General features: G+C 46.0%; 1 protein-coding gene across 18 annotated transcripts in view; it reads left to right on the top strand.

Annotated features, from left to right (window-relative positions):
• The window catches only part of TENM4 (teneurin transmembrane protein 4), a 625,655-nt gene that overhangs the window by 283,749 nt on the left and 328,589 nt on the right, over positions 1-13,317 (top strand). For all 18 annotated transcript variants that reach the window (XM_077926940.1, XM_028725942.2, XM_077926946.1 and 15 more), the window contains one exon: positions 1,114-1,386. In XM_077926940.1, the coding sequence (XP_077783066.1) occupies positions 1,114-1,386 (273 nt within the window). The remainder of the gene's footprint in view (positions 1-1,113; positions 1,387-13,317) is intronic.

The following is a 13,317-nucleotide window of genomic DNA, read 5'->3' as shown; positions in this document are numbered from 1 at the left end:
GAGGGGGGAGTGATACGAATTTGATAAATAAATGGGGCTTGTAACAGAATAACTAAATGGTGAAGACAACTTTCCTGAACTTTCCTCTTCCTTTTGAAGAGGCAGGACTGATATTCAAATGTTTATTTATTCTGCCTTGAACCGATTATGTAGCTCTGCAGGTAACTAGAGGCGAATTCAAGAGCCCTTTCTTCCCAGGTAATATTTTTAGCCAGCTAAACAATTACATCTGTTCTGCTGCTGAACGGATTCTGCTGTGACCTTATTGGAGTGGGAAATGTCAAGGGCAGGTGTCTGAGCGGATGACCTTGGGGTTCCAAACAGACTCATTTTGTGTGATACAGAAAGTGTGTTACACACTGGACTTGGAATGATGTTCTGGCATAGTATGATCATAGCCCCGAAGGTGGGCTTTCCCGGGCTGACTTGCCCCCCCCCCCAATTCCACATCGGGAATTGCCCCCCCCCCCCAAATTCCACATCTTGAAAGAGAGTCGGCACATGTGCAGCTGTACGCATCCTGCACACATGCGACTATGCACAGCCGAGAACCTTGCAAATTGCAGGTTTCATGATAATGCAGACAGACATTTGTACGTGAGCAAGGTCTGTTCCAACCTTTCGGAGGCTGAAGGACAGACCAGAGTGTGCAAGTACTGCTGCTTCTCCCCACCAACTCAAGTTCAAATCCACGCACACAATTGTGTGGGTGGAATTGGAGAGCACAACCATATGACTCACACTGCACACTTATTTTTAAGCCAGCATATCAGTTGAATTGGAGTAGGCAAGAGCGTTGTGCTTGGACCAGAGACGCAATGTTCAAATTCTTGTTCAGCTCTCACCCTGGGTTGGAGAACCAGCATGTTGCTGGGATAAAACTCCCATAATCCCTGGCTGTCGGCCATGTTGGCAGGGACTGATGAGGTCTGGATTCTGGCAACATATGGTGGGCCACAGGCTCCCCAACCCTGATACATCTCCAATGGAAGGTCCACACAATGTAACATAACATCTGCTGGTAAACGTCTTCATTATCCCTTGTTAGACGGACATCCCACAATGTTCTGCTCTCTTCTTCTTTCCCAACCCTCTCCCCCATTTCTGCCCCAGGAGCCAACTTTTCCTTGCGAGAGCTGGGCCTTGAAGACGTATCGCCTCCACCGCACGGGACTCTGTACCGGACAGATATAGGGCTGCCCCACTGCGGCTACTCTATCAGTGCTGGCTCGGACGCCGACACGGAAGCCGACGCAGTCATGTCTCCGGAGCACCCCGTGAGGCTGTGGGGGCGCAACCCCAAGTCGGGCCGCAGTTCCTGCTTGTCCAGTCGCGCCAACTCCAACCTCACTCTCACCGATACGGAACATGATAACACCGAAACTGGTAAGAGAGACCGCCAGGGAGATACTGGAGCTTCTGTTCTGCTACTTACTCTTCTGTCCATCTGTTTGTCTTCCATCCTGTTGTTTTGTGTCCCAGTCTTGGTTTTTGTCTTCTAGACTTGCAGTGGACAATTATTAGGGTCCTCTGGATGTTGTTAGCCTGCCTCCATCAGCCCCAGCCCATAGAATGGGCCGGCTCAGCCATTAGCCTCTGTGGGGCAGTCGCTTCAGGCTGCAGGCTGGGGACAGCTCGGAGGGGTGTTCTCCTCTTGGGAGCACACTGTTTACTACATTCTGAGCTTGTCGCCCATCAGTGGTGTGTGGTAAAAATTTCCATAGGGGAGCAGTTAGAGCCAGAGGTGCCAGCTTACAAGTGTGATGGGGGGCGGGGTTCAATGGTGTGTGTGTGACATTGCACATGTGAGCATAGCGCCTTCTTCCTGTTGGGATGCTGCTAAGAAATTGGGGGCAATTGGCAAGCCCCCAGCTGGCTCCAGCCCACCAGTCGAACTCCAGTCCTTGGTGCAGCATGAATCTGTGACCCAGAGTTTCAGAAGCTGGGCATGCAACTCAGCAGAGTAAATGCACAACAGAAGTGGCAGGGAGAGGCTGTGTGAAGCATATTGACAGGCAGTTTATTTAGCGTACATCAAGACAAAGGAAAAAACATGTCTTCTCCCTTTCTGGTTCAAGCAAGCATCATAAGCAAAAGCTATACACAAATGGAAGTTGCCAGCAAGCTGTGCTGGAATGTAAACAGGCATGTGACACACAACAGTCATGCCTGTCCCTCTTAAGGTGGAACGGAATATTCTAACACTTCCCTAAGCTGGGCAGAAGCTTCCTGGACTTTGGAAAGGAGGTGCTGGGGGGACATTTAGGGGACTAGCCCAGCCCCCCTAGTCCACTGACTGCACCCCACTGTCACCCATGGTCACTGCCTGGGAAGTGTGAAGCCACCTGTTCCTCTTCAGGTAGCAGCGGAGGAGGATGAAGCGGGACCCTTAAGGAGGAGGAGGCAGGGAGCACCATTTTCTGTTTTGCCTCATGTGGCAAAATGCCTTGGGCAGAATAGTATTATTTTTGTACTTCGCTGGCATGGCCTCTTGTACAAAATGGTTGGCGGCATTGTGATATGAAAAAGGCTCCCGTTTTGCTTGTCGTGGAAAAGCAGCGGTATTTCAGCAGCCCCTGAGCTCTTTGCAGGGCCCATTCAGCCACCCAAACTCCTGCATTTGAAATTTCACCCTATCAAGCCTTTTCTCCTCTCTCTTTCCTCCCGGATTTCCTTATCTCTGGAACTGATATCCTAGCAGATCATTTCCAAGCCTATCTCTGCTGACTCCCACCACTTATGTAAATAACCCCGGCTTCTCTCTCTGTGAGGAGGGAAAAGAAAAGGCGTATTTTTAGAAACTTGTCTTTTACGGAAACTTGAAGGTCACAGGGTGTTTCCCCCTTTTTCTTTCACCTCCTCGGTTTTGTCTCCCCGGCCGCGGAGATGTCTCCCAGTTGCGGGGTTGGCGACGGAATGCACATTTCGAGGTCAACAGTTCTGTGAGGAAGAGTGTGCCGCAGTACGCAATTGCAGCTTGACCACGGCGTGTTTAAAGTGGGAAGGAAGGGTGGGCAGATGGGAAGCAGAGCACATCCCAAAGCAGCAGCCGTTGCAAGTGATGTTCGTGCTCCTTTTTACACCTTTAATTGAACTGCTCCATTGCCAGTTTCTTAATATAGAGCAGGCGTCTTGGCCACGGAGGGGAATGGGATTTTGTTCTGAGCGCTCGCATGGAATAAGTGAAGCAGTTCTCTCCCTGCTGCTGCTTTCCACAGTCGGATTGGGTAGCATATGGTGATTTTAAGTAAAACTGGTGGGTTTTTTGGGAGGGTTGCTTTTTGTATATGGAGACATGCAACACTGATTCCTCACATTCTGCCCCTCGTTTTCTGTTTTAATTTCAGTGACTGAGGCCTATTAAGGTTCTGTTCCGTCACAACAAAGATGTCATGTGAGGGTGGGCAAGGGTGTGTTTCAAACAAGCAAACAAACTACTATCTGTGGAACAGGGGTGGGAGACCCTTTTCAGCCAGAGGTCACATTCCCTTCTCAGTGATCTTCTGGGGCCACATGTTATTATGATTATTATTCAGGAAAGTTTGTACTGGTTGATGTCTTACTGTGCTTTTAATCTTTGGCGATCACTCATAGACGAGTAAGATTGTCTTTGATGAACATGGTTTTTAAAGTGAGTCTGTAAGTGACCGTGGAGGCCAATTCTGGATCCACACGTCCTTCCACAGTGGGGACATAAGTTTCTGGGCGGGAGTTGATCACAGTGAGGGTTTGCCAAGTGTGCCTTCCTCTTAGCACATTTCTGCCTTTTGTCCTGAGTTTGAGCATCTTCAAAGCCCATGACACCTTTGGTAAAGGCTGTTCTCCAATTGGAGCACTTGCAGGCCAGTGTTTCCCAATTGTTGCTGTTTATACTACATTTTTTAAAAATTTGCCTTGAGAGAGCCTTTAAACCTCTTTTGTTGATCACCAGCATCACACTTTCCATTTTTAAGTTCGGAATAGAGTAGTTGCTTTGGAAGATGATCATCAGGCATCCTCACAACATGACCAATCCAACGAAGTTGATGTTGAAGAAGCATCGCTTCGACACTGGTGATCTTTGCTTCTGCCAGTACACTGGCATTAGTTCGCCTAATGTGTTTTTAATATTTTGTTGGGAGCTGCCCAGAGTGGCTGGGGCAACCCAGTCAGATGAGCGGCATATAACAAATTAAATTATTATTATTATTATTATTATTATTATTATTATTATTATTATACACCCTCCATGCAAAGATACTAGTGGTGGACTGGATCCAAAGCAAGAGTGAAACAAGCAGATGAATGAATATGTTATCTTTGCACACAAAACTAATGTCTGCACACACAAACACCCCTCTCTCTCCTCCAATATGGCATGCGAGTCCGAGGATGAATCAAGAAGCAATTCAGAGGTGCGGATCTACAGGTGGGCCAGAGAGGAAGGGATCAGGGAAACAAAAAGGAAACAGAAGCTTCCTCGCAGCTAAGGATCCTTACTGTGGATCCCAAGAGCTGCTCGCAAAATGACTTTGAGGATTTTACAGGGAAAATGTTTCCTCAGATGTGAAAATTATGCTGAAAGTAAGCTCAAAGCGACTCAAGGAATGAGTGAGCTTACCGGATGCATTTTATCGGTCAATATTAATTGCTGACCGTATTGATAGAACGTATAGCCTTTAGCTGTAGTCAATGTGGAGTTTTATAAAGCTGCCATCAATAGCAGAGTTTATGGGGGCCATTAAAGCCCATTTTTTCTCCCACTGCATGTTAACATCAGCAACTTTTGTTATGTTTCCTTATTAGTTATGCAAAATAAATAATCAGTATTGAATTCTGATGTCCATACACCCAGAGCCTTCTGCATAGTTTTATTGCTTGGTGCTTTGGAAGAGAGTTGTCTCTTAAAGGGAAAGTTTGGGATTTGTGTTCCTCTGTTTTACAAAGTCGTGGCCCTTCCCATTCGTTTGCAAGCCTTAGGGATGGCTCAGACATGCATGTACGACGCCTGGTCACTCAATAATTGACTGGCAACCAAATGCGGGAACAGATCCCGTCAAAAACTCTTCTGCCTGAGGGGTCTTTGGGGTTGAAGAATCTACTCTGGAAGTATCTACTCTGGTGTTTCCAGATCCAAGAAACCCATGAACTACTCCTGGAACATAAGACCATCAATGACCATTAATCATGATGGCAGTGTACAGCAGTAGACCTGAAACTTACACAGGAGTTGCATTCCACAGGTCCACACAGAAAGGCAAAATTGCATAACGTCAGAAAGACCTCTCTAACTGCCCCCCTGGGCCCATCCCTACCTGTCCAAAGCTGATGCAGGGAGAAGGCAAAGATCTCAGGAGCCTCTCAAGACCTTCCAGATCCCTCCCATGACCTTCCCAGAGGCCAGTAAGCGGAGGGCTTAAAAACCTCATAGGAGGAACGGTTGAGGGATTTGCAGGTGTTTAACCTGGGAAAGAGGAGACTGAGAGAAGATAGGTTCTCCACCTCCAAAATCTGAAGGGCTGACACATGGAGGATGGCTTGAGTCGGAGGTCCTGACTCAACATCAAGAAGACATTTCTGACAGTCTTCTTCTTCTTTGGCGATCACTTGTAGCCGAGTAAGATTGTCTTCTGTAAACACAGTTTTAACAATGAGTCCGTAAGTGACTATGGAGGCCAATTCTGGATCCACATGTCCTTCCACAGTGGGGACATTGGTTTCTGGGCTGGAGTTGAACACGGTGTAGATTTGCCAAGCATGCCTTCCTCCTAGCACATTTCTCCCTTGTGTCCTAAGTTCGAGTGGCAGTGGAGTGGACTCCCACAAGAGGTGGTAGACTCTCCTTCCTTCAAGGTTTTTAATCATCTCTCATGTATGATCTAGTTGAGATTCCTGCATGGCAGGGACCCTTAAGATCCCTTCCAGCTCTATACAGTGGTACCTCTTGTTAAGAACTTAATTCATTCTGGAGGTCTGTTCTTAACCTGAAACTGTTCTTAACCTGAGGTACCACTTTAGCTAATGGGGCCTCCCACTGCCGCCATGCGATTTCTGTTCTCATCCTGAAGCAAAGTTCTTAACCCAAGGTACTATTTCTGGGTGGGTGGAGTCTGTAACCTGAAGCATCTGTAACCTGAAGCGTCTGTAACCTGAAGCGTCTGTAACCCAAGGTACCACTGTAATTCTGTGATTCTATGGTTGACAGTTTCAGCCGAGTAGTTAGCGAGCCCAACTGCAACATCTCAGTATTACATGAACATTTAAACACCAGGCACAATAGAGCATGAGATGGAGCCAAGGGCTTCTATCCGCACATTCAGAGTGGTGAAAAATAAGTAAATAAATGTCAAGACTTCTATGAAGAAACCTGCTGTCGGATGGCACAACTATATCAGATTCCCTCCATGTTTGGGAAGCCTGTTCCCCACTTGATCACAGTTCAATACGCAAGCGCCTCTCTCTCTTTAGGATTGCGTGGTAAATGTCACGACAACGCAATTAAGATCTCTCAAGATAATGGGGTAGAGAAGACTACGATCATAATCGTTGCGATTTTGGCCAGGGTGTCCTTTGACATATGGTTCTTCCGAAAGATAGTTCATTAGCCTTCAGAAAACCGGAATGGCACCAAAACCATACATCTTCTTAAAAGGCTGGGATAATGTGGCACATCTGTTAGCCTGTTCTCAAACATAAACCTGAGCATGGTTTTCTACCCAGGGCCATCTGCTTTCAAGCATCTCTTGTTTCACAGGCCAGGCACTTATATCTGCGCATACTTACAAGCACATGTGTGCATGCTAGATAGAAATCTCTCTCTCTCTCCCTCTCCTGATTTTCAAACCATGGATGAGCCCATTACTCTGACTCTATACAAAGACAAGGCTGACTCTTGTCTGTCCTGCCTTCAAGATTATTATTTTTTAAAAAAATAATTTTTATTGATTTTAACATATAAATTATAAAATGTACCACAAAACTTATCACTTATACAATCTTTTTAGACTTCCATCAGCACCTCTGATGATCCACCATTTTAACCACTTCTTATGCATTTCTTAACTTTATATTGCCTTTACATCTCTTAACAAATCATCCTCCCCCTTCTCCATTTTTGCAATATTTCCAATAATACTCCTCACAAAACTTCTTGCAAACCTACAAACGTCGTCTGATCTTCACAAATACTTTTCAAATAGTCCGTAAATTTACTCCAGTCTTCCATGAATTTCTGGTCCTGCAGTTTCAAATCCTTCCTGTTAGTTTATCTAGTACTGCATAGTCCATTAACGTCATCCTCCATTCTTCAATCGGCGGTAGTTCTTCTTGCTTCCATTTTTGGGCCAATAATATTCTTGCTGCTGTTATTGCATATAAAAAGAGCTTACATTCCTTTCTATTTATATCACTCCCAACAATGCCCAGTAAAAATGCTTCTGGTTTCTTCATAATTGTATATTTCAACATTTTTTTCATCTCATTATATATCATCTCCCAGAAGCATTTCACCTTTTTACATTCCCACCACATATGATAAAATGTTCCCTCTTTTTCTTTACATTTCCAGCATTTATTACTGACTTTATACATTTTCGCTAACTTGACAGGTGTAATATACCATCTATACATCATTTTCATCACTGCCTTCAAGATTTTGGCCATAGATCTGGTGGGATGCTGAAGGTGTTTGAACATCCGGTTGAATAGAAGCCACGAGACTATAACATCCTTAATATTTAATTAGGAAAAAGGAAAAAGGAAAAAAAAGGAATCAGATCCTCAGAGTCAGGCTTTCAAAAGTCTGTCTTTGCTTTCGCTTCCAGTGTCAAACTGTCGGATGGCTCCGCACTTGAGCCACATAAACTATCATTCTCACCATCCATCAATGGTGATGGATAATGGGAGCTGTAGTGCAAAACAGCACCAGGTTGGGGGAAACGGTATATTAAGATAACACAAGGTTTTTGCACATGTAAATCAACATGCACATTCATTACGTTTATAGTAAGGTATTCGTTCTCCCCACACCCTTTCAATATTATTTATTTATTTATTGTTAGTAGATTTTTTATGAATTGCCAATGAGTCCCACAGGTTAACTGCAACAAGGCCAGCCTAGACAGGACCAGCTTCCTTGCTGCAAATTTTCAGATTATTTCACCGCAAACATGGTTTCATTTGGAGTATTCCGAAGACCTCACCTGCCAAAACTCTCTGCAACCCTTTCTGAATAACAAGAATGGGTGTATTTCTGAAAACCAAGTGGGGGGGGGGAGACGCAAATTAGCAGCGCAACAGGAAACACAGGGGGACGTAAAACAGAGCATGTTTGGCTTCTGGAAAAAAATTCGAAAACCGGAGCACCTACTTCAGGTTTTGCAGCATTCGGGTTCCAAGTTGTTCGTGAACTAAGCTGTTTGAGAACCGAGGTACCACTGTATTCTAAGAGAGACTACATTCCTTCGTCTCTCTCTGTGAATATTGAATAAATGACTTAGTAAGAACTCTTCTTGTTTATCTGCTCCTTGGCTGCCACCGTGGGAGGGATCGGATTCCTTGAAGCCTGACACTGGGATTGATACTGGATAATTTCCCCAACTAGGCCAGCCCAATTTCAGAAGCAACCCAAACAGGTGTTTGGAGTGACCATTTCCAGCAGGTGGATCTTGGGGTGTGGCGTTCCTTTAAGAAATGGCTGTAAGGTGAGGGTAAGGGATAGCTGCTCCCCCCAAATCTTTGCCAGGATATTTACTTCAATGGCGCTGCTAGTCTCTGTTCTGCTACTTCCCTGCAGTTCCGCACTTCTCCCTAGGCTCCTCTGCTTATCAATATGCACAAGGCGCTGTCGTTTATCGATTAAGCCCTACCTCGTTCCGAGGTGATTTCGTAGACATGCTCAATAACAGTGGCTCCAGACCGGAGAGTTGGCCAATAAACATGGACTGTCATTGACCTTTGATGCAACCTTCACACTTATCTCTGTGGCAAATCAGAGGAACTCATGCTGGAGCTCATTTGGAAGATGTCTGCTGGTAGCGCATATTAATATACCAGGCAGAATCCTGTTTCATCAGGAAATTGAAGGAGATGACCTGTAGACCAAACCAAAGAACTGGCGCACCAGCAAACACCTTTATAGTGCGGCACGCAACTTACCGGTATGTTTGTTATATGTGGAACAACAGATACCTAGGAACTCTTCATCAGGAATGGGGGACCTGTAGACCTTCAAATTTTGGAAGACTCCCAACTCCCTTCAAGGGTCTAGAAGCCAAGCCTTATGAGGAACGGTTGAAGGAGCTGGGTATGTTTAGCCTGGAAAAGAGGAGGCTGAGAGGAGATATAATAGGTAAGGTAAAGGGACCCCTGACCATTAGGTCCAGTCGTGGCCGACTCTGGGATTGCGACGCTCATCTCGCTTTATTGGCCGAGGGAGCCGCATCTTCAAATATCTCAAGGGCTGTCATGTGGGGAATGGAGCAAGCTTGTTTTCTCCTGCTCTGGAGGGCAGGACTCAAACCAATGGCTTCAAGTCACTTGAAAGAAGATTCTGACTCAACATCAGGAAGAACTTTCTGATGGTGCCTCCAGCACCCAGCTGCAACTTGTTTCTCCCTTGGCGCTGGTAGCGGAGGGACTCAGAAGGGGGTGATTTCACCAGCAATATACCACTGAGTGAAACTGTGATCCCAGTCTGTCCCTTCTACCGCTCCTGAGTGATATATTGATATATATCCAGGCCTACCTGGATATTGACCATTTCCATTCAGCAACGAAACCTTAGCAGCTGACTAGCAGCTGAGATTCAAAAGACGTTTCACAGCTCCATACATTCACAGGCAGGGAAATTTAAATACAGCAAGCACAGCGATACTGCGAGCACAGAGGCGCACAGACTGTCTCTCCTTAGATCGCCAGGGCGCTGAGGAACAGCACACACACATGCACACACAGAGTGGCTATCCGCAGGTCGGAGGAGCGCTGAAAAGCCCAAATTAGCCAGCACAGACCCCACTGCCTTTAAAACAAGCTTTAAAAGGGGCAGTATAGTCGGGAGGCAGAGAACCCTAGAAGACAGCAACAACAAGGCGAAACCTCCCTTTTAAAAGTCCTCTTCAAAGTACAGGCTCCACGTGGTCGCTCAGCTGGGCATGCGGAAGAGGAGATCCTGATGAGTTGACTCGCGGCGGGTCGACGACGAGGAATGAGGCCAGGGAGAGGCTGGCGCTGCCGCAAAAGGCAGCTGAACACGCCCCCTCCGCGGCACCTGGTTGGGTGGCCACCGGGGGGGGGCGTGAGTGCCAGCCAGGTGAGCTGGAGGCAGGGGGCAACGCCCCCTGCTGGGCGGTGCTTGGGCTCCCGCCCACAACCACTCCCCTCTCTTTCAGGGAGGAGAGTCTTTAGCGCTGTGGGTTAAACCACAGAGCCTAGGACTTGCCAATCAGAAGGTCGGCAGTTCGAATCCCCGTGACGGGGTGAGCTCCTGTTGCTCGGTCCCTGCTCCTGCCAACCTAGCAGTTCGAAAGCACGTCAAAGTGCAAGTAGATAAATAGGTACCGCTCCAGGGGGAAGGTAAACAGCGTTTCCATGTGCTGCTCTGGTTCGCCAGAAGCGGCTTAGTCATGCTGGCCACATGACCCGGAAGCTGTACGCCAGCTCCCTCGGCCAATAAAGCGAGATGAGCACCGCAACCCCAGAGTCGGTCACGACTGGACCTAATGGTCAGGGGTCCTTTTACCTTTACCTTTATGTTCTTTACACTTTACAGAGCTAAGGGTATATGCTCATAGAAGTCTACAGGCAATTGCAGGGGAGCGATTTAGTGAGCTCACATCCTGAATTATTCGCAAAGCGTTTACGCAACATTGGCTATCTAAGGCAGTGTTCCCCAACCTTGGGCCTCCAGCTGTTTTTGGACTACAATTCCCATCATCCCTGACCACTGGTCTTGCTAGCGAGGGATGATGGGAGTTGTAGTCCAAAAACAGCTGGAGGCCCAAGGTTGGGAAACACTGATCTAAAGAGCATTCGTTCTAATGTGCTTGCAGGGAGGTTAGCTGATGTTGTGTCGAAGCAAGTGTTATCCCAAAATTTCCCCAGGCATTTTCGCCACTGCTCTCCTAATCTGCTATAACTGCATAATTTGAATACCATCGAGTCTGGCAGTGACCTATGTAACAGGGTTTTGCTTTTGTGTTTTTAAGAAGCAGGCAGCCTTCTTCACTCATAAGGGGAGGGACAAGTCTGGCGGCTGATCACTGGATCATCGTCTAGGCTTGTCCCTCCTCTCATTAGCCTAGATGATTTGCTATCCCTCTTCATAGTGTTTTAGATGCTGGATGTGAATTAGGCTTGCATCACAAGGGGGGGAAAGAACTGCAGTCACAGCTCTTGAACTGACATGTTGATCTTCTTAACTCGTATTCAGTGATGCTTTCTACTATGACCTTTGGCTGGTGTTGTTACCTCCTATTTTCCTGGTCTATAGTTTCCCTCTGTTGCATCAGCTTTTAATATATTTATGCAAAACAATTGCTCTCAAAACTTTCAATGCTGGGGATAGGAAGCAAAACAATTTAAGACGTAATACCTGTGTGATATGGCTGATCATCCAGTGTTGCTAGCAAACATTAGGAGGCAGCATTATTGTAAAGAGCCAATTACTTTCTTCTTTTTTTATGAGCATTGTATATTTGGAAAGTAATAAAGCCGAGTTATAAAACCTAGATGATTATGACGCTCAGAAATGTTTTGCATTTTAAGAGGCGAAGGGTATCCTTTTAATTGCATCCAAGCTCCCATCAACCAATGATTAGTTACTTTCCGAGCAATAAACATTACCTGAGAAGCAATAAAAGGATGGGCAGAAAAGTTATTTGACATGTGGGATGGAAGCATGGCTTTTATGGTTGAGATCTTTGGAGTCCTGAGGGCAATCTTTATTTTTGCAACATGTTTCTTTCGCGACCTTGGACACGCTGCAGGCCTACTTCCTGCAAAGCCGCTCCTGCCACTGAGGGACTCCCTTCCCAAGCTTCTATAGGTGAGCTTCCTTTATAACAGGGGTATTCAAACTCCCATCAGCCCTTCAAACATGGCCAGTGGTAGTTGTTGTTGTTGTTTAGTCGTTTAGTCGTGTCTGACTCTTCATGACCCCATGGACCAGAGCACGCCAGGCACTTCTGTCTTCCACTGCCTCCCGCAGTTTGGTCAAACTCATGCTGGTAGCTTCGAGAACACTATCCAACCATCTCGTCCTCTGTCATTCCCTTCTCCTTGTGCCCTCCATCTTTCCCAACATCAGGGTCTTTTCCAGGGAGTCTTCTCTTCTCATGAGTATTGGAGCCTCAGCTTCAGGATCTGTCCTTCCAGTGAGCACTCTGGGCTGATTTCCTTCAGAATGGATAGGTTTGATCTTCTTGCAGTCCATGGGACTCTCAAGAGTCTCCTCCAGCACCAGAATTCAAAAGCATTGATTCTTCGGCGATGAGCCTTCTTGATGTTCCAGCTCTCACTTCCATACATCACTACTGGGAAAACCATAGCTTTTACTATACGGACCTTTGTTGGCAAGGTGGTAGTTGTAGGCCAACCAAATCTGAAGGGAACCCTGTGGGATACTTTTGCTTTATAGGATGGTCTTTGAGTTATAAACCATTTGGTGGAAAAGTGAATTGCTCATTGTTTTAAAATCTCAAAAGCTGAAGCATAACTTAAGGTGTTTTAGATGCTAACCAACATCAGGGACATATTGTAAGTCTCCCTGATTTCAGTGGAAGAGACTAAGTGAAGTATTCCCAATGAAAACAATGGAATCTACTCATGCTTAACTTCAGATCGAACAATATTTGGATTGTTCGAAAGGTCGTTCAGGAAAGCCCACCGTTTCTGCCTCATCAAGGAAAACTTAATAGGGGTTACTTTAAAAACAGTGGTATAAATAATTGGATGATGGAAAACAAGTCTCCATCTCTTTCCTTCTCTCTCTCCTTTTTTTTTTTTTTTTAAATGGACTTGCCCTTGAAATTCCCATAAGGCTGCTCAATTTTTACCAGCTGTGGATCTGGCAATTACAGGGTTTGTGAACTCATTCCTTGTTTGACAGGTTCAATTTGGAATTTGAGGTTAAACCACCCCTAGTTGAAACCATGTGACAGCCAGGCTGGCTTTTGCACCCAAAGCCACAAATATGGGCAGAGGGAGCTTTGGTCTAAATTCAGCCCAGGTTTCTCATCCTTCACAGAAGACATTGTTTTCTTTGGGACAAGCTGGTCTGAGTTTCAGGCCTGTAATTTTAATTTCCCCCCAAACCCACTACAATGAACGCCGTTCAGGTGA

The sequence above is a fragment of the Podarcis muralis genome, chromosome 4, assembly GCF_964188315.1.
Source record: "Podarcis muralis chromosome 4, rPodMur119.hap1.1, whole genome shotgun sequence".
Taxonomy (NCBI): Eukaryota; Metazoa; Chordata; class Lepidosauria; order Squamata; family Lacertidae; genus Podarcis; species Podarcis muralis.
The sequence above is the reverse complement of the archived record's forward strand: the minus strand, read 5'-3'. Positions and strand labels throughout refer to the sequence as shown.